At 35.3% G+C, this 23736-nt stretch overlaps 1 protein-coding gene across 1 annotated transcript; it reads left to right on the forward strand.

Moving 5' to 3' along the window:
- The first annotated feature begins 1816 nt into the window (after positions 1 to 1816).
- Positions 1817 to 21618, forward strand: LOC149785051 (uncharacterized). The gene is made up of 2 exons (XM_089931180.1): positions 1817 to 1929; positions 20716 to 21618. The coding sequence occupies exons 1-2, from the start codon at positions 1842 to 1844 to the stop codon at positions 21249 to 21251; spliced, it is 624 nt and encodes a 207-aa protein (XP_089787306.1). The 5' UTR covers positions 1817 to 1841; the 3' UTR covers positions 21252 to 21618.
- The last annotated feature ends 2118 nt before the right edge of the window (positions 21619 to 23736 follow it).

Genomic DNA, 23736 nt, shown 5'->3' on the forward strand with positions numbered 1-23736 from the left:
AAAATAGAACATAACTTTATTCATGTAGTATTTCCCAGAGCACTCGCAGATGGCACAAGAAAAACGTAAGTGAAATTAAGGTAGCGGTGCATCTGCGTATTAGGGAAGAGAGGGTTACTTAGTGTAAATATAAATCAATCGATGAGAGAGAGAGATTAATATACATTTTGTTTGCTTGGAGTTTGCATTTGTCATACATACATACATACACAGTTTAAAAACTTCAAAACTATTAAAACAAAGTAGTCAGAATGATATTCCACCATGTAATGATAATTTTACTGTTGTTACTAAAGAAAGTATGAGATACGGAAAGATGACTATGAATGGTAAATATGTGACAATTCCAGGCGCGTAACAAGCAACATATAAAGAAAGTGCCATAGAGAAATGAAGATAACAGGCACGTTCTTGGGGTTTGGTCACTAGTTTTAACAAACTGAGATAAGAAAGAAATGAAATAGTGTATCTTAACATTTAATAAAATAATGATTGTTTTAGAAAATAAAGCAAACCCCAAACCTTTAAAAGAAATATTTTTGCTGATACTAGACATGCAGATGCACTCATGATGCGTTTATCAAATCGAAATACATTTATCAATTTCGACGAGTTCTTGTGGAAAGAAGTTCCCGACGCCTTATGAAATCTGGTATAATGTAAAACTAAAGTCTAAGCAAGCGACTTTATTTCGTAAAACTGGACAGCAAAGTAAATTGTGAAACTCATCGACCACTTCTGCCTTCCCACATAGGTTACATAGTCTTATTTCGTATTATATATTCCCTAGTACCGTAACGCTACAGGTAATCTGTGGTTACAAGTCCTATACTGTCAGGAGAGGAATGTATATATAATTTAGGGTAGTGACATTTAAAATTAAGGTCTGATTTTAAAGTATAATATTTACTTCTCTTGGACAATTTACGTACTTCAGCACTCCATTCTTGTATATACATGTAGGTCGTTCAATGGTTTTACAATATTGGCTCAGTAGGTTCCGAAGTTACTGATTGAATCTTGTCCGAAAAATGTTGTATCGACCAATAAAAATGTCAGTGAATTTTATGCAAAAAAACCGTTTATGATTACAACATTCACCATCAGAGGGGGTGACAACAAAATGACATTATTTTGGATTCTGTATGGTATGTTAAGGAAGAAGGTTCATGGGAGTGACACCATGGCTTACCGCACTTGAAGACACCAACCCTAGTGAAGCCATTGATTTACATGACGTGAGATAGATGTCTGATAAATACAGCAATACATTCTCTACTTTTTCCTTTATATTTTTCTGTCCTACTTCGGATCATGTCATATCTTGATTGTTTATTAAGAACACAATTATAAATCTGGGTTTCATTGACACAGAAAACGTCAAAATTGTGTACAAAATTATGGATATAATAAACTTCGTTTCTGAGGCCAAACTCATTTAATACAGTTGTTCATGTTAGGATTAGTACACATGTTTTCACACTGGCTTGATCTTTTATTTTACATGTATCTATTGTTATTGTTGTGATTATTATCGTTATTGTTTGCAATCACGAAGGAGTTTCCCATGTAAAATGAACCCTCCACAGAAATGTTTACGTTAGAGGATCCGGCTAAATTGTTGTTTGCGTCGGACGGTTCAGGAGGTTCACCCAAGGATCTACGTCCTTATTGAAACTTAGAACTTGACAAATCTATGATGCCACTTGTCAATTGATATAATCAGTTGCCATTCAGAACTGGTGGGTGGGGCTTAGCTGTTGTATATTAAGGTAGCACGCGCCTGAACAATCACCAAATAACTCATTGTCGCAAAGACGAGTGGCAGCAACTGAAACGAAATGGAACTTCATAATTCTATATTCAGCGGTATTGTGTTTATTTTAGTATTGTCTGCAAATCGATGCATTGGATATCCAACAAAAGCAGGTAAATAGACGTGGAGATTTCTATCTTTTTATAAAAATATGTTTATTTATATTTTAATTCAATATATGTTGGTCTTGTGGAGGGCAGGTGGGGCGGGAGAGAGCTGCTTGACATTTTGTTTCTTTTATGCAAAATATTTTTCTGCTAAAGCCATCTTGACACTTTCTTCACTTGTAATCCTCCAGTTTCTCTCAAAAATTATATCGTTATTTAATTTTTTTTCATTTTTTAAAGAAAATATATATGTATATTCTCAGTTTTATGTACGTGATACATTGTAGTGAAAAATAATGTTTCGGAAACACATTTTGTTGTTAGTGCTTTTCATGATTTAATCGAATATCAAAATATCAATTTCTTTTCATCTAGTTTTGTCGCTTTTAATGAATTAATATACAAACTGATTTCGTCGTTAATAATATTTTCATTTTGTCAGATTTCATAATATTCTGAAATTTATTTTCTGAACATTAAACACTTTGAAATTTACCCATTATGTTGCAAGAAAAATAATCATCATCATCATCAATATTAATTTACTTTTTTTTAGAGATAGTGACACAAACTTAAGAAAAATGAGTACAAACATAGAAAAAAGTAATATAAAAATGCTCTAGTTGTATATAATTAACATAGATGAACATGTATCAAGTCTCTTAGAAGCGCAGCTTCCCTTTGAGAATTCTTATTCTCATTACATTTCTTGTAAAATAATGCGTGCTCTTGCTGGAGCCTGGTATTTAATTAGTGTAATTATTCTGAAATACATCAAGCTTTCTATAGTCATTGTGTCTGTACAAATTATTTTATACAATAAGTAATTCTTAATATGCTATGTCATATATATCATACAAGGAGATACGACTATCGTGTTTTCTATGATCACGTCTTCCAAACTTGATAATTTGACAATCGATCTCGTTATTAAGAAACGAATCCGTGTATTACAGATGCAGAGAACACTAAAGACATTATAAAAGTTCCTAATACTTCGGGCTCATCCAGGCCGATACCCCTGGGAAATTCCCTGAATAATTCCTCATCTGATAAATTATGAAGGAACACACCAAGATCAATGTCAAAATTATTTTAAATATGTGTCCAAAATATTGTTCTTTCTCGAACAGTGCTTTGACAACAAATAAATGCATGGATTATTACATCTATGTTAGAATAGCTGCAGTGCTTACAAAACTGTATGGTATTAATTGGAATAGTGAGCAAAACTTTGCACGGGATGTAATTAACTGTAATTCGCTTGTTGTTTTGGTACTTTGCCATAAAACTGAGGGTTTTATAGAAGTATCAATATTTTGAATCTTTTATAAGTTATGTCAGTGTGGCACAAGTTTGTAAAGCGCTCGTTTTCATACTTATGAATAGCATGTTTTATAATTTATTTTCGTTTTATTTTTCCTGGAAATATTTTGTCTCCAACAAAAAGTTAAATAATTTCATGAATATTTATATTTTGCAAAATATTTCATACATCGGAAATAAAAACCTTTCTGTACTGTAACATCTTTTCAAGAAAAATTAAGATGTCACATTTTCTGGAAGATTGCACGATGTTCCAAAAAAGTTTAATTTCCTTTCATCAATTTCCTATAGAATTATTTTTATTCCCAGTAAACTTGTGCTCATTCCTGGTCGTATGATGTGAGAAAAATGTAGACGTTTGGTACAATTCTGATGAAATATATCGAGCTTTCTATAATCATTGTGTCTGATTTTCAACCAAACTTCACAGCCATAAAGGGCTGATGGTATCACAATTGCTGTTTTACAAACTGACGTAGGAAAGAGGATTGATTCTAACTTCATTTTTGTTAATCCCTACAAAATAATAAAATGATTTTCTGCCTTTAGAAAATGCCCTGTAAACATTTGTCAAACAATTCGTATTGGAGGTAACAGGAATTCCAACATATTCGATTACATTTAAAATAGATAGTACAGTTGCCAATTTTCCTTTAAACTTCTCCCATGTTCTTTGTCTGTTCTGGCTAAAACCTAATACACAACTTTTGTTAACGTTGACGGTGACATTCCATTTCAGAGAGTATTTTTTACATATGTCAATCATCTTTTGCAAATAGGTTGGTGTGTTCGCAAGCAGAGTTATTTCATCGGTTTGTACTTGATTTTCAGATCGAGTGGATCCAACAAGTAGCATTAATTCTGACTCATGTAATATTTGTAAAAGCTTATTAATGTAAGCAAGAATGTCGATAAAACACCTCCCTTTCTGACGCCCCGCTTTATTAATTGGAAAGGTTCTGATTTTGATTCGTTCATCAGGACAACGCTCTGTATACTTGAATACAATGCCTTTATTACATGCAATATCTTCCCATGCTTCCCAGTTTTCTGAGTTTAAGGAAAAGTCCGTCGTGATTCACAGTGTCAAATGCCTTTAGAATATCTAAGAAAGCAGCAAACACGCTTGAACCTAATTCTGAAGTGGAAAAAATAGTTTAGTGTAGAGTGAAGGATGCTGTTATACTCGATATCTTTTGAAACCCCTGTCATTCGGTATTAGGAAATTTATATTTGTGTTATTGCACCATTAGTAAATCTATCGACTAGCTCGTTTAAAATAGCTTGTATAATACAGGCAGCAGGGAAATAGTTCTATAATTGTCAGGGCAGTGGCGTCACTTGGGTTGGTGTCACCCAGTGCGGTAGCTCATGGTGTCATCCTCATGGTCCTCCTTCCGTAACAGACCATACAGAATCCTTAGTAATGTCATTTTGGTGTCACCCCCTCTGATGGTGTCACCCGGTGCAGTCCGCAGCCCCAGCATCCCCCTAGCGACGCCACTGCTGTGCCTGCTAGTCATGTATTTAACTATGATCGGTTATCCGCTTATGAAATCCAACTAAACCGAGCAGTGTGTGCTCTGTAAAATTTGCAATTTTTCATTTTGGTGTCACCCCTCTGAGAATGTGTCACCCGGTGCGGTCCGCACCCCCCGCACCCCCCGCACCCCCCTAGCGACGCCACTGTGTCAGGGTCAGTTTCAGATTTTCCCCCACCTTTAAATATGGGTACAAATAACCTTACTTTCCAATCGGAACAAATTTAACACTGGTCTATTACTACGTTAAAAGTATTATGATTAAGTATGTGAGTTGTATTTCACCGTAATGTAAATGTTCATTTTGAATACGATCATTGCCCATGGCTTTCTTAAGTTTTGCTGTTTTTTAACTGACGTTATTTCGTGACAACTAAATTTTGTTCCAAAGATGGTATCGTCAATACAGAACCAGTCTGTTTGTTCGTGATTTACAAATATATCTATAGACTGAGTCTACAGATCAGAAAAATATGTAGCAAACAGTCGAGTAATCTCATCTGAAGCATACACTAAATTGCCGTCATATTTTAATTCAAAACAACATTTGGAATATCTGCCCTTGTTACGTTGCCTGTTGTACAGCTTCAAAAAACAAAACAAACAAACCGCTTTTAGTAGTCTTACTTCAAGTTGGTAGGCTCTTAATTGTTCAGGTCAGCATATAGATTAAAATGGAGATGAAAACGTGGGAGGACGAAGATTGCAATATTTTTCATCCGCAATGGTAAAAGTCCTGCACACAACACGATGATCAGAGGCTAGGCACGTGTCGTGATTTGAAGAAACATAAAAGAAACGCAACAAAAAAACTTTACTGTCAGGAACACAATCTAGCATTCTACTGTTGACAATTATATAGTCAAGAACTGATCTGCATGGCTCAAAAATGTAACCCAACCATTTTATAATTTTGAATTATTCAGTGGTAGCATGTCGTTGTTCTCAAAAATGTAATGAACTCGTTGCATTTATACCATGCACACCGTAATGGCGATTCTCTGTATCTGGCATTAAAATCCTACGCGACTAATACTTCACAATATGACGTGTAATACTCATAAAGAGATTCAATTGAATCAATACGTTCTTGATATAAATTAAAATTTTAAGCAGAGGGTGGATACACACCAAACATAAAGACCGTGCGATCGTTTTCTGATCCTCATTCAATACCATCAATCCGGTTACTGCAAATGAATTCTTTTACTGAGTAAGACAAGTTGTTTTTAATCATAATTGATACTCATCCTCTTCGACCTTTTGAGCGTAAACTGTTTTCAGTATTATCAAGTTTGATACAACATATGTAATCTCTATGTAGTGTATAGATAAATTTACTTGTTTGTTTTGTCAATTTGCTTTAACATATCACGGCGATATCAAATTCTAATTGGTCGAGTAGATCATTAGCTCATAATGTAGAGGACAGTTCCTCTAACGTTTCAAGTAATAATTTTGAGATTATTGTTATGCATCAGTAGACAAGCATACGTATATATCCGTAATATTGCAATATTCATTAGTGACATTTGAACTAACATAATTTCTATACAATAAATAATGTGTGTGCATGTACAATAATCCAAGCGCATTACCACTCTTTGAGATTCTTCGTGACTCACAGGCGTCAAATTTGTCACGGTTTTTGAAACCACGTTATTTTTTCTTTTCGCAAGCAGCATACTGTATACTTTATGCAAGAGATAAATGTTTGTCCCTATATTATCACCAGGAAGTAGCCCTTTCGTATAAATTCAAAGGACTGTCAATACAGCCAAATGATAATTAGCGCATATGAAAACAATTGGTGATCTTGCCATCAATACTTTCACCCGTTACACAAGAAACAATAAGAAGGAATCATTTTTTTTTTATAAATGCAAGACGTCTAAACTTTGCTGTACAAAAAATGTAGGAAAAGAAAATGGATCTTGCCTCGTTGTGCCAGGGGATCCTTACATACTAATAGTGGAATGGTAATGATGACAGTGGATCAAAGACACTAGTCGTGGAATGGTAATGATAACTGGGGATCATAGTCACAGTTGAATGGTAATGATAACTGGGGATCATAGTCACACCTGAATGGTAATGATAACTGGGGATCATAGTCACAGTTGAATGGTAATGATAACTGGGGATCATAGTCACACTTGAATGGTAATGATAACTGGGGATCATAGTCACACTTGAATGGTAATGATAACTGGGTAATAGACACACTTGCCGTTGAATGGTAATAATGACTGTGGATCATAGTCAATAGTTCTAGAATGGTAATGATGTTTGGGGTTCATAGATACTAATAGTTGAATGCTAGTGATAAAATGAGGATCAGATAAACTAGCCGTGGAATCGTAATGATGACTTGGGATTATTGACACTAATATTTGAATGGTAATGATAATTGGGTAACACACACTAGTCATGGAATAGTAATGATGACTCTGGATCATAGACACTAGTCGTGGAATGGTAATGATGACTGGGGATCATAGACACTAGTCGTGGAATGGTAATGATGACTGGGGATCATAGACACTAGTCGTGGAATGGTAATGATGATTGAGGATCATAGACACTAATGGTTGAATGGTAATGATAATTGGGGATCAGACACACTAGCCGTGGGATGGTAATGATCACTGTGGACCTTAGTCACTGGTCCTAGAATGGTAATGATCATTGTGGATCATAGACACTAGTCGTGAATAGATAATGGTGACAAGGGATCATGCTATTGTAGTGGAAACGTAATGATGATATAGAAAGCACACACACACACACACACACACACACACACACACACACGTGTTGAAATGGTAATATTCGTCGTCGACCAATACTTGTTTTAATTTCAATGTTTTCATTCATCACTACTTTTTCCATATCAGACAAACAGTCCTAAGTCCTAGCAGTAAATGTCATTTATGTATTTCGTATTTGTCAGATCACTATTTTATTGCAAATAAGTTTAAAACTGATTTTAAAACTGAAAAGAGAAGACATAAATGTTTCCTTTTAGGATTGATGTCCTCGCAGACACGTTCGCTCCATTAGCATTGCTTTCGTGACTAACGCCCATCCGGCCGATCCTCTTTCACTCTACCACGGACGACCCAACTTGAACAATTCTTCCTCCATTCTGTTTCATCAAATTCATTAAGACTTCAGCAACTGTACCAGGTTGGATGTTATCAGAGGTTCATTATAAAAGCTACTGTTCAACAAACACAACCATGATTCTATACAGTGGGGCAATCGATTATCAGAATGTCTATTGAATGGGGAAAAGTTGTAATGAAATGTCCTTTTGTCAATATTGTCCTTTGCATAACAACTTTAATCTTCTAATTTACCAGAAGAAATATATTATGTCATAATTCAATAGAGTTCCTTCTGAAACTGTTATAATAAGCGATGTCAGGTATAGTGTCGCGGAGTCAATGGGAAATGCGTAATGTGGCCTTAAGTAATTGTTATAATAGAATCCAATATGATACGGATTGATATGTTATTTTATTATTGTCATCACCAAATAGAACTATTGTTATATAGTGTGGTGAGGAATAGCGCCGAAGCTAAAGGTGAAGCACTATACCCCACTTGGTGATTCTAAAGGAGGACAGTTGCAGATAGAAAGGGCGATGCAAGATTTTATAGTCATTTACTGTCAAGTTGTATCAAAAATGACCGTTGGAACATGTGTCATGACTATTGCCAGATTACGGTACATGTAGTCAAGAGAAAACGTGTACTGTACTAACCCCCCAACCCCATCTCCCCCAAAAACATTTTACTCTAGAAATTGTAATGTGCTAAGTTGATATAGCAAGCATGTTCATGTGACCTGTTTGTTCGCTTGTTTTCAGTCATATATACTTATATCCTGTAGTCGAGAGATGAAGTGTACTGTACTAAAAACAACAACAACAACAAAAAACCCAAACAAATAGGAAACAATAGTTAACCTTTTTCTACTCTAAAAATTGTAATTTACCAAACTGATAGAGAAAGCATGTTCAAGCGATCTGTTTGTCCGCTTGTTGTCAAAGTCTTATATGTTTCTAGTTTTAGCAATAAATGAATTCAACTGAATTAATTGAAAACACACAATTTAGTTAATGAACCTCAAAAGTCCGTGCAGTAAAATTTACCGATTTATGTCGGTGTATCAACCTAATATTGAGTCTGTTGTTCACGTGCAAGAATACGAGGAGATAAAATTCGTGTGTAATGAATTCATATCAACGTTTATCTCGTGTACAACTGAAGTTCAACTGTGAACAGCACAGTGCTTAACCTGAGGAACTCGCCATCAATAGAGTTGGGGTTAGAAGCTTACCTTCAGATCAGAGTCAGCTACCGTAGGTGTCCTGGGTAAGTAGGTGTCCTGAGTTCCCTCAGTAACAAAATAACCTTCATGTGCTGGCTTGCAATATAGCATGAAACAAAAACAAAACGAGTTGACATATCCGGTCTTTCTCTTTGTAGTTTGGGACATGTCATACACGGGTACTCGTGTAATTGATTATGCCTTATACGTGGTTAATTAGTGGGCGTTATACACGGGTAATTAATATATATGTTATACATGGGTAATTGGTATGTATGTTATACACGGCCAATGGCGCGTGTTATAAAGGGGTAATTGATGTCCATTTTACATGCCTCGATGAGTGTTATAAATGGGCACCAGGTGTGCGTCATACACGCGTAATAGGTGCGTGGTTTGCATGGGAAACTATTGAACGCTGTACACGGATATTTGTGCGTGTCATACAGGTATATACGTGATTGTAAACGCAGAGCAAATACATATCTGACTTTATTGGCATGAACAGAGCACAAGTCTGTATTGCATAAGCCTTGATCCTTAAAAAATTAAAATTTGTGTGTTAATTACAATCGTAAAATATTGTACGAAAGCGGTTAAAATACAAAATATAACAACTCTCTTATTTTAAAATGTGATGTACAGTCCCAATGCCGCCGTTTATCATACAAGTTTCACCATTCTTCCAATCAAACTAAAAATTTGAAAAGATGGAAATGATTTGTTTTAGAATAATCTATCTGACGTAAACCGTTCTTTGAAATAGTCAAGGTGTTAGGTTTAAACGACGTTCAAATATTCAGTTTAGATTAAATAGGAACCACCCCTTAATTCAGTCAACGAAGCCGCTCGTAATTCCGATCATTTTCCGGAGTGCTCGAAAAGCAGTGATATGATACATTCGACAAGTTCCGTTGGTGACTAATCTGAAAACAACATAATTCACACGTGACGCACAAATTGATTAGAGACGAAAGGAAGAGAGGCAAGCCCATCTTTTAAGCGGATCTGAAAAGAACAAGCGTGCATTAGATAGAAAGTGGTGATCAGTTGGTGCGTTTGAATACTTTGACGGGCGGACGAGGGCTAAAGACAATCGAACATTGCGTAAAGTTAGCTTCTTATGACGGTGACATCATCAGATAGTGTGTTCCAGCTTTCGAATGAAATCGTTGACCCACGGATTTGGCCGATCAAAATCGGTATAATTCGTATACATATGAAAAACGGCATGGTTTCTCAGTTTGAGGGAGAAATTACATAGCTCTTAATGTCATGAAACGTTGATATTTTCTGGTTTTTATGAAATCCAAGATTCAGTATTATTCAATGATTTGCATATGCAACATTTAGCACGTGACTGTGGCATTTGGGGTTTTAATACTTCAAATAATATTTATTCCATGCCTTTTGATTTTTTTTATATCGTGTGTATCGTATGTATTCAAGGTCAAATATGGTGACACTCTTCTATTGGTATATTTCGTGCCGGAAAAAAAAATGGTTATTAAAACTCCTATTCTCCGCTACATTTATCCCCATCGCATTCCGGAAATTTTGAGCAAAAAAGAAGGAAGAACGAGATTGTCAAAAAGTATCAGCTGCGTTATCTTCCTTGACTTAGGCACCGCTTGCTGTTATGTATGAATTCTTACCTGAATCAGAATCTGAATGTGTACAGTGCAGGGCCAATTGCGGCATAAATATGCACCGGAAGAGAGAGCCAACTAGAAAGTTAGTAGTATTGTTCAAGAGCTGCCTTGAAGCTCTCCACTGATTGCGTGCACACAACATTGGCACTCAGATGATTCCAGTCCACAATTTGATTTTTAGCCAAGAAAGAATTTCTAAATTGTTCTGTTCCACATTGCTCAACTACAAAAAAAAATCTACAATTATTTGATACTAGTCTTTCTACAATATTTATACTTTCAAAATTTGGAAAAGATTTGACCTTAATCTGGCGTATCTTGTCTTAATGGTTTTCAAAATATATTTGGTGAGAGAGCCGGCACTAACTCCTCGAATACTTTATAGAGATATGTCAAACGAATATGTCAAACGAATCTTGCTACGCATGTCCTGGAATATTGTTAGATGCAGGTCGGTTTACATTTTGGTGACACATCCTGCTTCTCTGGTTTTTTTGTCACCAGATATAAATCTTGCTGCCTGGTGTTGAACCTTATCGATTCTATCAACATCCTTAATGTAGCACCGATCCCAGACAACACAGCCATATTCTAACACGGATCTGACTGGCCCTAGATAGGCAATACGTCTACACGTCTGCTGACAGTCTCTTTTTAGAAATGCTAGTGTAGTGTTTGCTTTCTTGCAATTCCCACTTGAAGTCCTCAGACAGTGTTAGTCCAATATAGTCTTTTGGTTGCTGATATGTTGTAGTATGAGGATATTTAAGGTGTAGAAGTGAGATGATTTTGCTGTTTTACTGATCATACGCATGAGGTGACATTTAGTGGCATTGAAAGTTATACCCCAACTAGACGCCAATTGTTCGAGAGCTGTGAGGGCATGATGGTCACTCTGGTTTTGAATTGTTCTGTAAAGGAGACAGTCTTCTGCAAACAGAACTAATCGATCATTTATCAACTTATTAAGCGATCATTTATCGATTATTTATGAAAAAATATTGATTGAATGGTAATTTCAAGTAAAAAGAATAACATTTCTTCTGCAGTATATTTTCACAACTTGCGATTAAAAAGAAAATGGAGAACTGTTCTTTCTTAATGTTTTCTTGAGGAAGAAAGGCGCAGTATATATGGATCAGGTGATTGCAAAATGTCTGACGAAGTCATTTGTTTTCGAACAGTTTTTACATACAGCTGAAGCTCAAAACTCTGATATCAGAGAATACTCAAATCAATGAAATGTATTGTGTTTCTAAAGCATACCCACATCATTGAAATATAGCATGTTAATATGGTAACAGGGCAACTAAAGTTAAAGAAATAATAAACTTTGCACGATTTTTCATTGTATTGGAAGTTACAGTGTAAAAGAATTACAGGTTTTCAGCTTGAGTTATGTTTTCAAGCAGTTGCGAGTTTCATATGCATCATTCGGAGCCTTGTGAGAACGGCTTATTCGTTTGTCTTGACGCACAGTCTGATTAGAAACCTATGCAGGTGGGTGTTCCTCAAGGATTAATATTAGGACCCATTTTAATTTACTAATACTTCTATTTTAAATATAGCAATAGTTATCCTGTTTTCAAGCTTAACCACTAATTCGGTCATTTAATTATTTTTACAAATATTCAGTAGGCGAAGATGAAAGAAATGGGTACAAACAACGATATTTTGTTAATATTGCACATTCTACACAGCATCATCAAAACTTCTACAATCGATTCCTTGATAAATGTTACGTCGAAATTGATATGAGGTAACGTACGACATCAATATTAACAAAATATCGTTATGTGTACCATTTTCCTTCATCTTCGCCTACTATTAAAAATATTTGTAAAAATAATTATATGACCAAATTGGTGGTTAAGCTTGAACACAAGATAACGATTGCTATATTTCAAATCGAATTATTAGTAAAGTTCACATTGTATCACTAACAAACAGAATATTAAAGGAATAAATGTGCCACAATTACATTAACAAGATCTCTCCGTATAAGGACATTTGTTTTGATCACGTGACAGTATGGCATCGCCGTTCACCCAACTTCGTATAGCGGAGTGCAAAGCAGAGAGCGTACGGATCAGGGAACCATACTATCCTTACTTGTCCATAACATGGACCCTACACTGCATTATTATCACACAAATTAAAAACACACCTCCGTGACTAGAGCCCTTGAGAACAAATATTTTATGATTATCATTCTTACAATACAGATTACTATTTACATAAATTATTTAACAAAAGACCTATACTACTAAGTCTTGAACACAAAAACTGTGCCGGCATAGCATGTTCAATTTGTATGCTTGCTTTCAGCTGACGTCTGAAAATTGCATACCTCATACATGATGCAACCAGCTGTAACGACGTTCCCTCTTGGTAAATAGGGGTGGTTAAATAAATTTGGCTGTCGTTATGTAGAGGATGACCTTCCTCGATTTTATTGCCCAGTGTGAGTGGATAAGATAGAACATCAGCATAGAACTGAGCATAACTACTGAGAAGAAATATGACAATAAGAGCCCCCCTTTAGACAAGAACATAACAATTTAATCAATGACATTAACTGATAGTGACTGATTCAGTTCAAGCAAATTTACGTTACCGAATTTCAATAGCAGTATTCTATTATTGATTCATTTCATCATGATAATGAGAGTGGTGAAAAGAGCACAAAGTCCACGCCTGATTTGCATCACCTAGCGTTGCTTCCCGTCTTCGTCTCCGTGTATCCCACGTCTTCCCACCTTCACATGTATACGTTTGATCTTTCTTGATCCTTCTGTCCTAACCGCTCGATCTCTTAGCCGGACTTCCGTCTTTCGGACTGTCCCAGACTGTTCCAGAGAACTGTTTTTCTTAATGCTGTTCTTTCCAAGAAAATGTGCGTCATAGCACTAAAAACCTGTCTTTGCCTACAAGACAGCCACCTGGTCTCTTTACTTAACGAGAAAGAACTACTCTTTAGTGTTCCCTGGAGTCAAACGAGTCTACCTCCTCTTGCAGGAATCTCGGACTGAGGAAATTCTCACAAAGTCATTACTTTAAATTCAACATTTCTTCTAAGGTGTACGCCTTAAGTTAAACTGACCAACCGTCATCAGTCGTTCCTAATTGTTCCCCAATATAATTATTTCTTCAGTCAGATTTTGACAGCTTAGCGAATCTGAGAAATACGACACATACCAACTTCCTTTTATTAAATGACTGTTCGACATGACGTTCCAATTAAGCGGATATGGTCGGCATCTTAATGTTTATTTTCCCAGGACGGCTTTGCGATGTCCGGGTCAATTCCAGATTAGCCACATATCCTGACCGCTCCTTCTCCCACGAAATTTAACAAATGACATGGGAAAAGGTCGAAGTGAACCTTCACATAAAACCTTGCTGGCTTGACTGTACTAATGCACAATGTATTTAATTTTAAGGTTCAACATTTATTCAAAATTTGACACTTTACACCAGTCATATCATGAAAGAATATACCCAAATTCTAATTTTTACAGCAGGTTATTTTTCTGAAATTGCAAGGTAAAAGTAATCAACGAACGGAGATAAGAAGTGGTGGACATTACCACGAGTCTATTTATTTTAAAGCTTAAACGATTCCGATGCGCAATAAACTTCCCTCTCATGTCTGATTCATTTTAAACTGTCTCACCTCTTCAGTAGTCGCTATGCGGCAAGATCAAAGCACCTAAATTAGACACTGTACTTGTGATGAAGAGACGACCGGGGAAGTTTATCCATGTGCTCATTAAAACACACAGATTGCTATTTTTGTCTTCATATTAACAGCATAACAGTAATTAAAGTACACGTAAAGTGAATCTAAAGAGAAATAATTACCTCAGCTTTTCTACAATCTATACATATGAAAAGGTAGTTTAAAAATAGATAAGAAAACGACAATTAAATTCTTTGTTTCCCGTTTCAAGTATATGTTTTCCAACCTAACGACAAGGGTGGGAAAAAGTCACTGATAAAAACCAAGATCATTTATTGTACGACGTAGTCTTTCATTGGCCAAAATAGATTAAATTAATTACATAAGTGTTACTTGAATATTAAAATCTTAACAGTGATCGTCATTCAAAATTTAAATTTAAAAATAAGTTTAAAATAGTATAAAACAGTGCATAAATCCTTTATTAATTAGATTGGCGGATTCCATTATTGCCTTAGATTCAAAACGTGCAACAGTTGCCCGCTGCTTTAGCCCTAGAAGTTTACAAATGGTAGTAGCCTATTTAAACTTGTGACGAATCTGGAGTATATTTAGGAATACTTAAATAGAGGTGCTTGAAACACATGAATCGTAGACTATTAAATAACTTGCATTCTTTAAACATTATGTCAGATTTTAAGGAGAACCTGTCAACCCCTTCTTGGGAGCAATAGAAGCTTCTCACCATTAGTCTTGAGGACGTTTTGATCAAACCAATCCTGATAAGTGTTGAACTGCTAATCTCTATTTCAACTGCTATAAAAAAATATTCGTCGGGCAAGAGACTTAAGGTTTAACAAAGACCTGTTTAAACGTGTTTACAAAGTATGTACAGATGTAAACTTGCGATATCACTTAATAAAAATCCAGTTTTTCGAAACCTAATGCCTTCGTCCACGTCATCGGCGAGGTTAGTATACTATACATGTCTCATTCTCGCAGGCGGAACTACACTAATTACGGCCCGATAGGAATATCATTTGCTATTTCTGCGACGGATGCATGTTGGAGCAGTAATTTACAGAAAATCGTAGTTTGTTCGGAAATATTTTTGCAAAAGAAAACGAAGAAAAAACAACAAAATGATCTCTTCAGGCCAGCTCTGCTATTTCTACAACTGGACTGACCAGTGAATGAAAATATAGTTCGATGCGTTTGCAACTCGTCGTTCAACCCTTGTTTACTAAACATCAAACATTGTCCGAATAACAGATATCAACATTTCTTCAAAGTTTGATCTGTAGAAATGACATATAAGATGCAATTATATTTCGGCCCTTTCACCATATTGGACTTTTACAAGGAATTCTTAATAAATTATTCCAACAAGGTTTTGATCATTAGAAAACCCTTCTTGCACAATGATATTTTAAAAAACTAATTGCTGTCACTATAATTATATTTCAAAGAAAGGATAATCTTATTTGATAAATATTTATTGATCAATGTTAGCGTCTTGTTCATGCGTCCAATCCGAGCGACTGTTACTGACAAACGGACTTACTGTATCTGTCCAATTAATCTGTGATCACATCACAAGAAAGAAAGCGGTTAATTTATTTCGGAAGAGCCTTGAGCGTCTTCGATTCGCCGGTTCAGCTTAAGTAGCTTGGATAACCGTCTTTCGTGCACGGACAAACTCAGCATCAGTTTATTTTCCACAAGAGTGACACAAAGTCTAGGAAAAAGCGAATCGAAAACTAACAATTTAATTGGCTTAGCCTAAACTTTGGTCTTGGCTGATGTTTTATGAAGGAGCCATATTGGTATAATTCTATCTATTCAGAGGCTCCCCATAAACATAAACATTAATATCTCCTTAAAATGCTACCGTTTAAACATATTCATTTATGTATTTTTTATTTGTTTGGGTAGGGGAGGGGGAGGCGGTTTGGGGATGGGGGTCTTTAACCCTGTAAAAGTTAATATCGTTGGGCTATTATCTGTTACAAATAAATACGATGGGGGTAACAATTCAGTCAGATTAACATGTTGTAGAAGTGTACCATTAGAGGTTTATACGATCTCACATAATACATATCTTGTTTCAATTCCATCAGTTGCTTAATTAATTATAATTTATGGATAAACATTAACTTTGATAAAGGTAAACTCCATGTCTTAGAATGGCGAGTATTTTGAACTAAACAATGACGAGATTCCATATATTGCAATTACATCCATATATGGCTAGCAGCGACCATGTTTTGCACGGTAAACAAATGCACACAGCTGGATTTTGTCAAAAAATATTATCCTATACAATTTAGATAAAAGCAACAATAAAAATAACATTTCTGATGGCGTGGATGCCCATCCTGATCAAATTGATCGAAGATAATGTATTTTTATTTTGTGGCAAACGATCTGTAATCATGACTTGAGAATATATGTTGTGGTATCTCATTCTCATCGTGTTAGGAACTTATTGCAAAACCATTCTGATAAGAAAAATGTTTAAAACACTAGCTTTGTGACGGCTGTTGTCTTGAGCTTAATCAGTAAATATTACAATCTCATCGAGTAAATTTAGTTTAACAATGGATAAGGATGATCGATTCGAAAACATATTTGATGCATTATGCATTGAAAATGTTTTTAAAATACTCTAGAGTTCGCTTCCACTTCTAACTGAGGAGCAAATTTTCTTTATAATTGTTTGATGACTTTTCTATCATGTAAAAAAGTTAGTGAACAAGTATTTCTGTAGAGTTTTTAACCTTGTATTGGTATATTTTTACGCCCACCCCACCATAAAAACTTGTCATAAGTTTATTTTCAACGTGTCCAAAAGGTTAAAAAATATATCTTTCTTATTGAATAGACATTATTATGTGAAAAAGTTACCTCAAATAGCCCTTTGTTTAACTCTACTGGACTTACGCCTCATGGATAACAAAAGGAGTTCACAACCTTCCTGGGAAAGGAAACTTCAACGGAAAAATTACAGTCAATGAAAATTACTTTTTTCCCTATAAATGTCGTTGAGACATTTTAATTCTGAAGAGGATTTAACTGTTCAACGTTTATTTAGGTGAACGTAGACGAAATAGCTGGATTGTTAACGGTAGTACACCGACATTATATTTTTGTACTGATAGGCCCTACTTGATACATACACTGACGTTATATCTTTGTACTGATATGCCCTGCTTGATACATACACTGACATACATACATGAGATACAGATCATGACCAGGCACTGAAACAATCTTAGTTAAAAGAAAAGGGGTCTGGGTTATGAGGAAATGTAACATAGTTACCATTGTGGAAGAAATACACGATACAGTGCCGGATTTAGACATATCGTGGCCTTAAGCTATGGAAAGCTGTAGAGGCCCTATTTAGTATCAAATAAATTTGAGAGGCCCCTCCAGAGTGTGAGTTCAGACTGTGAGGCCCTAAGCTGTAGCTTGTTTAGCTTATATCTAAATCAGGCACTGACACGATGGGAGGAACACTACGCTTCGGGAGTTTTGGTAGTGAGCCATGTATTACCATGAATAAACACATCACAATGTGTAATAAATATAGTGTACTGTCTTCAAACGTACCCTGCTGGAACTTGCAACCTTACGTCACATTGTGTAAATTATTGAAATGGTCACTTTCAAGCTATGTATGTAGTTAGTGACCCTGATAATGTCAAGGTAAATAAGTGAGTAACACTGGCTCTTGCAGTTCATCTATATTCAAGTCCTTTCTTGGCACATAACCATAGTTCATCTGTATCCCAGTCCTTTCCTGGTACGTAAGCTCAGTTTAACGGAATCTATGTTGGGTTTGCACCGATACAAGGAAATTCCTGTCATGGGGCTACATTATTTGTCTCCTCACTCGGCAGAGTTTCATGGAGAGAACAATAAAGTATCTCCGCGACTGGGATTTCCTAGTCTTGGCACAAACACCGACATAGTTTATTTTAACATAGTTTATTTTATTCATCCAGTTTTTATCCAATGAAAATAATCCTACATTTTTGCAATATAGTTGGCTTGGATTTATGGTGTTTTACAAAGTTTGAAGAAACCATTTAAAATTAAAGATTTCTCGTTGTTTCCGGATATGTGATGTGTATTGCCGGTGTGTCTGGAGCTCTACCAAAATAGCTCGACTTAGTGTACTCGATTTAGTGTATTATTTTGTGTCTCTTTAACAAAATGCTTTGTGGCTTTATGACTGAAGTTCTCTTTGTTTTAGGTTTATTTAAGATAATATGCTCTTGTTAAGTGTTTTTCATTATCTTTACACGGGTATTAAGAACGAAAGACTGATAATGCCGGAAGATAAAAAGATTGGCGGATTAGTATAATGAATGCGGTAAATGTCAAGAGTACAAGAAGTTAAATGTAAACAAAGAAATATTAATTTAATAACATGTTTTTCAGGAACGTTTAGGGAGCTTCTTCTCTATTTAACAGTACCAACTAGGACTGTACCCTCTATCGAAATTTTGATGCCCATCAGGTTACATGTATGCGTGTAAAATGACCTGTAGGTGTGGGACTGTATCGACTCGAATAAGACCAACATCGCAGTCTCGATTACATTACATTGTGATGTCTTCCACATGAGGTGTACTTAAGGATCCATGTATATGCAAATTGTAACACTCCTTGCATCTTGTTTAGTCTTTAAACAACACTATAAATATATGCAATTGTTGATTTTTTTTCTCAACGCAGCAATCTATTGCGAGTAAAATGCAATACCAAATTGCTTACTTTAGGTCCTGTTAATAATTTTTCCGCAAAACAAATTGTAACTGTACATGTCATTGCATGTTTTTAAAAAGTAAATAATTTCAGATTTTCCACTAAGTACGATATGTGATGTTTGGTTGAGCCACACCCACCCACCATATGAAGCCTACGGCCCGTAAGATGAGAGTTAATTATTGGGTCGCCGTGCGAGTATTGACTGCATACGAATGCACATATCCGCGAATAGATTCCATTCTATACCGGGACATGTGTGCGAGATCGAAACAGTGTGTGTGTGTGTGTGTGTGTGTGTGTGTGTGTGTGTGTGTTTAGGTAAGTGACTGGAGCTTCAATCTGGGTTCGATTGACAGTAGGGGACGAATGTAATATTCTCTAACTTGTATGAAATATACTTTCTCCATATTCTCTAACTTGTATGAAATATACTTTCTCCATGTGTATGTTCACTCGATGCTATCAGGCATCTTCCTCTATGATCCAGGAACAGTACTATCCGTTTTGTGTGCTTAATAAAGCTTTTATGTGTCCTTTCCCCTTGCTCCTATATGCGGTTGCCCATGTACCAAAAAGGTTTCTTACTGTACAAAGACTGTCTCTGATAATAACAAATGCACAGCCCCCCCCCTCCCCCGCATCCTGTTTTGGACAATATTATTTTGGTATTTTCTCTTCAGTTATCATTGTAAAAGTTGCCCTATGTGTTGTTATTCCAAATCCTAAATACAATGACATCTTCGGCCAAACCTCTCTTTTGTGGATGGAATGAGGGATTGAGGATTAAGAGCGGATTTGCATGATGAGCATTTGATCCCCTTTTCTTTTAAAGTAATACACATATCACTCGTGCAGGCACGCTGTTTTTAATTCAGTTTTACCGAGTCGTGGATTTACTGCTAACTCAATTTAATTCTCTGTTATTTTCACTCATATAGGAATCATCTGTTCATCAGCGTCTTCAAGATAACAGCTATCGAATTAAAATGGAATCAACATCCGATCTGCCATTCAATTGGATCAGAATTCATTTAATCTCGTTCCTCTCCTCAAGTTTTGTTCTTGGATTAATTTTATATTTAGGTAAATCAACATTCTGTTGAAATGGGGTAACTGAATATACTGGCACATGTTTTATAACGTGCAAGCAAACCATAAAGTGCTTATGAAAATTGGTGTAAAAGTTCTTTCGCTTCGGTCTCATTATTTGTTCCTGTACTTCATCACAAGTAAATCAGGTGCTTTTCAATAAATGGCTTAAAATTTCTTGTTGTGCACGATTTCAGCTCGGACTGTAGTAACAGCCATTACGTCACCATGGAGTAATGTCATATTTTAAAAGTGGGAAACAAATGTTATATCATGGCACACACACACACACACACACACACACACTTGGAAGTCTATCTATTTTCAGTAGAATATGAATTTATGGAATCAAGTAATCGTTCATACCTGTCTCTTTTTATTCAGGTTACGGCAGACTACGGAGAACAAGGGAAAATATGTGTCCAGTCGGAATGAATCCAGAACAATGTTTTTACTCTCATCTTTCAATGTATATCAAACTTCAGAACAGTTTAACTGACCCAGTCTCTCTTAGAAACATAGGAAAAAGAAACACAATTGAACAACAGGTCGTGCCAAGCAGGGACAACTTCATAGACATTGATGACTCTTTTTTTGATGATGTCATGAACCCAGTTGGGTTCCTTTTGTTAAGATCTCTTCTAAAACCAAGGTTCGTTACGAGGGGAGATTTAATTAATTCAGAAACTGGTGCAGATAAATTTAACGGGAATGATTTCCTGGCTGTGGTAAATAGGCCTTTAGAAACTGAAAAGAATGAGGATGACGTGGCATACTTTACTAATACAGGTGATGATTCTATCGGCCGTATTGTGAAGAAAAGTGGTATAATCTGTCCACCTGGAATGAAAAGGATACAGTGCTATGACAATGTGCTAGCTTATTATATAAGACTGCTGAAAATCATCGGAGATCAATGACGAGAATATCAGGCCCTTATAAAAAGAAAAAAGGGCCCTCTTCCGTGTCCTGAGGGAATGGACATTTTAACGTGTTATGATCAGGCTTTTGCCTTCTACATACGGTATCTACGAATTCTAGGAAACGAGTGGAGTCGGTTATGACGTACTAGGTGTGGAAGTGGTAACGGTTAATCACATGCCGGTCCTTTATTAAAAGTACCACGTGACCGTTAAAATGTGAGCTAAATTATTTCAAAATGTTTTGTAACTATACCTCCACAGTTGTTTCCTTTCACTTTTACTTCGGAATGCTAAAATGACGATAGCGATTTAATGATTAAATGTAATAATTGTGGATTATATGGAAATAAAGATGTAGTAACAAGTTAAGTTTTTATTTTTCCTATTTCCCATGCCTTCTATACAACTATTTCAAATGTTTGCAGGGAATATTTACGCAAATACGCTTGCTCTACATCCATTACTCTACAGAAGGCATTAGCTGTCAAAACAAAATGAATTAAATATATTCGTTCTTTTATCTTCTCTATGGATGCATTGTCACAACAAAATACTGACATATATGCGCATGTCTCTTCCTCTTTGCCCGCGCGCGCGCACACACACACAGACAGAACTTTACTTGCATTATTTATGAACCTCAAGCCAAAACATACAGTTTTAGAACATAAATTGAAAAAGTTTAATCATTCAAGAATATTAATATTATATTAAGAAAATTTAGCTACAAATTCCTTTGAAAAAATACGTGATAATTTTGTTCGTCTGCATTTACATGTACTCTGTCTGAAAACTGTTTCCAAAATGAAATTCATGACTGCCACTGATTTTGTATAGCGATCATTTTCGACTATTTCTTTTGTCAGTTTATTATTTAATCTCGTTATCAGACTTCCCATCTTTCCTGGTCTTTAGTAAAGGTTTAATTTTTTAGCCATTAATTTTCACCTCGAGACCCAGTTTTTGAGAAATGGACTTTGTTTTTTATGAAACTATAACATTTCTATTTCATGTAACGCGGGATTACAGGTTATTTTATCTGATAAATTTAAGTCTTTTAATTCTTTGGATTTTGTCTCATATCCTACTGAGTTCAAACATGATATCGCATAACATTTTAATTGTACCCATTATTTATAGATCTGTGCTATTATGTTTGATGCCGAAATGTATATTTTAATGTATGACATCAAAGTCATCTCCCTTATTACTGGGTAAATTTTCCACGAATGCAAAATTCTTGTTTGCAAACTGAGCCAAATATTTTCCGTGTTGTAATAAGTATGCTTAGAAACTGGACATTTAATTTCAGTGTCAAACACGATCTGATGGAAGGAAGGAATTCGTGGCAGAGCGTGTGCGACAGCTTACTGTTAATGGGGAAAATACTGCCGAATGTCCGCAGCTTGATTCTGCTGCTAAGTCTGTTTTGTCAATCAATCAAACAACCAATCAGTCAATAATAAAAAATTTCAAATATAAATTCGTTTAATTATGGATACATCTATCCATTCTTGTATTTCAAACACTGTTGCAAAGTCCACTTCTCCCCTCTCTCTCTCTCTCTATGTATGTATGTATGTATAAAATTACAATAAAACTATTAATAATCAACGTCTTCTACATTAATTAAACATGGTGCCTAATTTCATTGAAATCCTCCCTGCTTCTCTCACTCTCTCTCTCTCTCTTTATATATATATATATATATATATATATATATATATATATATATATATATATATATATATATATATATATATATATATATACACATATATATAAAGTTTCCTTTTAGACAACGAGTAGTAAATCAAAGATACAAGGTACAAATTTACATATATTTTTATTTATATCACACACAAACCCACATATTTGCCATTTTAAACGCAGTTAAGACTGATTACTATCAACTGTGTATAGGCGGAATGAATGAACTCCGCGAAGCCATGTCCAGTCTATCCGCTACAAAATGTAGTTCTTAACCTTTTGCGAATAATTGCAATCTAGTCTGCTAATTGCTTTGTTTTAGTTTTTCAACTTCTTGTTTGATTCATATTGATTAAACAAATATGAGACATACTTATGATTTAAACAAGAAAGATGGTTTAAATGAAGAAAGCACTACGAACACAGTATGTTTAACTGTTCGAACATAGAACACACTGGCTTACACATACCAGTTGGCATATTTAAACAAAAAGGATAATTTTCAAAGATTACTTGAGAATAAAAGTGACTGCCGAGAAATATGGCAACATTTTCGCAAGTTCCTTTGAAATTAAAAAGTTCATGATTTTCTATTCAGAATAAAATACTGGTGGTCATACTGTAACAAAGCCATCAAATATTGGTAACGACCTAAGTATCTTTTTCACAATATTAACTTCAATAATTGGAGAACATTCTTCTATATCACAAGAATGTGATCTCTGTTAGGTTTTGTAATATTGAAAGTCCCATTTCATTTATCGTTCAAGAA

This window comes from Sinohyriopsis cumingii, chromosome 13 (genome assembly GCF_028554795.1).
Source record: "Sinohyriopsis cumingii isolate HCF-2022 chromosome 13, ASM2855479v2, whole genome shotgun sequence".
Lineage (NCBI taxonomy): Eukaryota > Metazoa > Mollusca > Bivalvia > Unionida > Unionidae > Sinohyriopsis > Sinohyriopsis cumingii.

What these genes read in the sequence shown, in the direction of transcription:
- LOC149785051 (XM_089931180.1), top strand. Translation starts at nt 1,842, where the DNA reads ATGGAACTTCATAATTCTATATTCAGCGGTATTGTGTTTATTTTAGTA. An exon ending in TGGATATCCAACAAAAGCAG is followed by an intron (nt 1,930 to 20,715) that starts GTAAATAGACGT and finishes CTTTTTATTCAG; the next exon opens with GTTACGGCAGACTACGGAGA.